The sequence below is a fragment of the Petaurus breviceps genome, unplaced genomic scaffold, assembly GCF_028583685.1.
Source record: "Petaurus breviceps papuanus isolate PSGF00001 unplaced genomic scaffold, PetGlider_PUasm1.0 267426, whole genome shotgun sequence".
NCBI lineage: Eukaryota > Metazoa > Chordata > Mammalia > Diprotodontia > Petauridae > Petaurus > Petaurus breviceps.
The window spans coordinates 13,633-16,976 of NW_027185996.1; the positions used below are offsets into that span (position 1 = coordinate 13,633).

General features: G+C 49.3%; 1 protein-coding gene across 1 annotated transcript; it reads left to right on the forward strand.

Annotated features, from left to right (window-relative positions):
- Positions 1-248: 248 nt before the first annotated feature.
- APLN (apelin) lies at positions 249-3,338 on the forward strand. The gene is made up of 2 exons (XM_069096596.1): positions 249-506; positions 1,929-3,338. The coding sequence occupies exon 1, from the start codon at positions 271-273 to the stop codon at positions 499-501; it is 231 nt and encodes a 76-aa protein (XP_068952697.1). The 5' UTR covers positions 249-270; the 3' UTR covers positions 502-506; positions 1,929-3,338.
- The last annotated feature ends 6 nt before the right edge of the window (positions 3,339-3,344 follow it).

A 3,344-nucleotide genomic window follows, 5' to 3' on the forward strand; every position in this document is an offset into this window, starting at 1 on the left:
GTGGGAGGCAGTGTGATACAGTGGAAATGGAAAGAGCATTGGCTGTGGACCTGGGTCCAAATACTGCCTCTGGTGCTTACAACTTGTGTGAGGTTGGACAAGTACCTTCTCCTTCCTGGGCCTCGGTTTCTTCCTCCGAAAAATAAAGGGGTTGGACTAAATGGTCCTTGAAGTTCCTGTCAACTCCATATGCTGTGGGTAACCTTGGGGAAATCATGTTACCTTTCTGGGCCTCAGTTTCCTCATCTGGAAAACGAGTGAGAAAACAAGATGATCTCTAAAAGGTTTCCCAGCTCTGAGGTCTTCAGTCTACTAACCTTCTTTTTCCTCCCCTCAGGGCCCCTGGTGGAGGCATTGGACAGGAAGGAGCTGGAAGAAGGGAACATTCGGACCCTAGTGCAGCCCAAAGTGGCAAGAACTGGGGGACCCTGGCAGGGTGGTAGGAGGAAGTTCCGAAGGCAGCGGCCCCGCCTCTCCCACAAAGGCCCCATGCCTTTCTGAAGCAGGTAGCTAACTGGGCCAAACTGGGGCTGGGGTTAGGGGGAGAGAGAAGGGGCCTCCCATTGCCTCCAGGACACATCAGGAAGTCATCCCTTTACCCATACCTGCTCAGTGCTATGGGAAGGCCAAAGCAGTGGTCCCTTCCAATGGGGAGTCTCCATTCCTTGTTAAGGGAATAGAGATAAATGAGACAGATACAGATACAGGCACTGTGACCTAGGACAAGGGGCTCCTCCTAGAGGGTGCTTGATTTTCTATAAAATGAAGAGTTGGACTCATTTGCCAACATCTTCTGTTTAAGGGCCCTCCCAGCCCTGCTCTTCTGTTCCAAGACCCCTCCCAGCTCTGACCTTGGTAAGAGTAGATGAAGACATTCTCTGTGTCTCTAACACTTCTAAGGTGACCAAGGGCTTTCCTCACAACAGTCATGAGAAGAAGGCAGCCCATGTCTTATCATTACATTTTATGGATGAAAAAGACAATATTCAGAGACGTGACTCATCTGTGGTCACCTGGTTAGGAAGTCGGACAGCTGGGTTTCAAGAACTAGGGCTTCTGGGAAGAGTTTGGAGAAAACAAAGAGAACTCACACCTATACTCAATTACATTTCCAGCCACTAGGTTCCCCTAGAAAACATCTATTCCAAAACCGATCTCCCCACACTCCAATGTAGACCTGGAGTCTGGAGAAGGGCAGGCATTTTCCCAGGGCCATCCAGGTAGTCGTCAAGTCATAAGCCATAGATTGTCAAAGGCAGAAAGGGCCAATCTGGTCTGATCCCTTCTGGTTCTAGATAAGGGAATTAAGAACCAAAGGGAAAGGGACTTGCCCAAGGTCATACAACTAGTTAGGGACTTAACTTGGATCTCTTGTCCTATGATTTTCAATACTGTGTTGCCTGTAGTTAGAAAGGGTTGGTCCAGACAGACAGAAAGAGACCCAGCATGGCTTTGGAGACTGAGGGTTTTTTCAGCCCTGGAGAGGGAGTGTAGATGGGCCTTCAGCCTAGGCTTCCCTGGGAGAGGTGAAAGGGTTCTCAGCCAGGGTTAGTGAGGAGAGGAGGGAAAAGGGCAGATGCAAAGAGGAATAGTAAAGGGAATGGAGGGAAAGAAGCCAACATAGGAAGTCCAAGATGTCAACTTCCTGAGGGCTAAGATCTTTATTCCTCTTGCTTCTCTCCAAGGTACCTGGGATGTATCTTTGTTTAGGATTTCCTCCCTTTTCCCATGATATTTTAAACTTGGTTTGGAGCTCAGGGTCCATTCAAGAGAGGGGTGTATGTGTGTGTGTGTGTGTCTGTCTGTCTGTCTGTGTGTACATGTGTGTGTGTGTCTGTCTGTATGTACATGTGTGTGTGTCCCCAGCCCTAGAGGATCTTGAGGGGGATCATCCTCACGACTTTTCTCTCTTTTGTCTTTGTTCCCAGGGCTGTTAAGGCCTCCAAGGGTCCATGTCTCCTCTCCCTGTTCTGCTCCCTGCAGATGGATGGCTTTTCCTACCTACAGATGGGCCAGGCCGCACCCCCACTACAGCTTCCCCAACACTGCCTGGATAGAGTTGGCCTGGACCTTTCTTCCTCCTGGACTCACTTAATCCACCTCCCTCCCTCCTCCCTGCCCCAACCCCTTATTACATCTGGGGCCCTGACACTGAGACAAGTCGGAGAAGGTTTTCATTCCCGTCTCAGCCTCCCTCCAAGTCCACCTTCCAAATGCCACTTTGTCCCCTCTTCACCCAGTGATCCATGGGAATTCGGGTGTCCAGGCTGGGGCTTCCTCCCTCTTCCCTTTAGGGTACCATGATGCAGTTGCTTTCTCTTCAATGAGCCTTGCTCTCAAGGGTGCCCAAATGGGGAGATGGAAGGAGGAGAGGAGCCAGCAGAGCCTTCTGAGTGGGTCATTTTGGGGGATAGAGATTAAGATGGCTAAGAGAAACTGGGGGACCCTGGTCTAGGTCTGGTGGAAGGTGGGATCACTTTGATATTGTGCCTTGGAATTTTGGGGGCTAGTTTCTGGTGAAGCCAACTGGGATCCTTTGTTGGAGGGGAAGACAGCTGGTGTGTCTTTCCCACCTTCTAGTGCTGGGGACAGTTTAAATTTTTGTCACCACCCCCAAGGGAGAAGGGGTTCTTTGAAGCACTTTTTTAGATGTGGGGGGAGGGGAGACCCCTCTACAGTCTTAATATGCCCCCATTTCCCTGTCTCTATGGTGTGTGTTTCTTCCTTCCTTCTACCTTCTAGAGATTTAAGAAGATATATAAAATATATATAAAAGTCCACACGTACACACACACACACACACACACACATGCAGTCAAGAAAAGAGCTATTTTTGGGAAACAATGGCTTATGTGGAGGGGAGGATTCTATTTATTCTTAATTAAACTTCCAAAAGTAAAGGGAGAGGGATCTGGCTTGTTCCACTTGGCCCCAGAGGGGTCAAAATAATGCGGTAGGTGAAGGTGGCATTGAGGCAGATTTGGGTTCCATGCAAAGAAAAAACTACCTAATCATTAGAGCTGGCCTAAAGTGGAATGAGCTGCCTTGGAAGGTAGTGAGTTCCCTGTCACTGCACATATTCCAGCAGAGATTGACCAATTGCTTGCTGGGTATGTTGTAGAGGTAATTCCTGTTGGGTTGGACTGGATGGCCCCCAAAATCCCTTATGGCTCTGAGATTCTGTGAATATAACAGGGTTAGAGTTCCTCAGCCTTTCTGCAGAATGGGGATACATTGCCATTGTTCAAAGGTCCTGTCTCTGCTGCTCCCAGGATGTGCTTCCTGTTACACAAAGCGGGTTGGGACTTAGAGGTTGGGTATGATGCCCCTCACCCCAGTCCTCC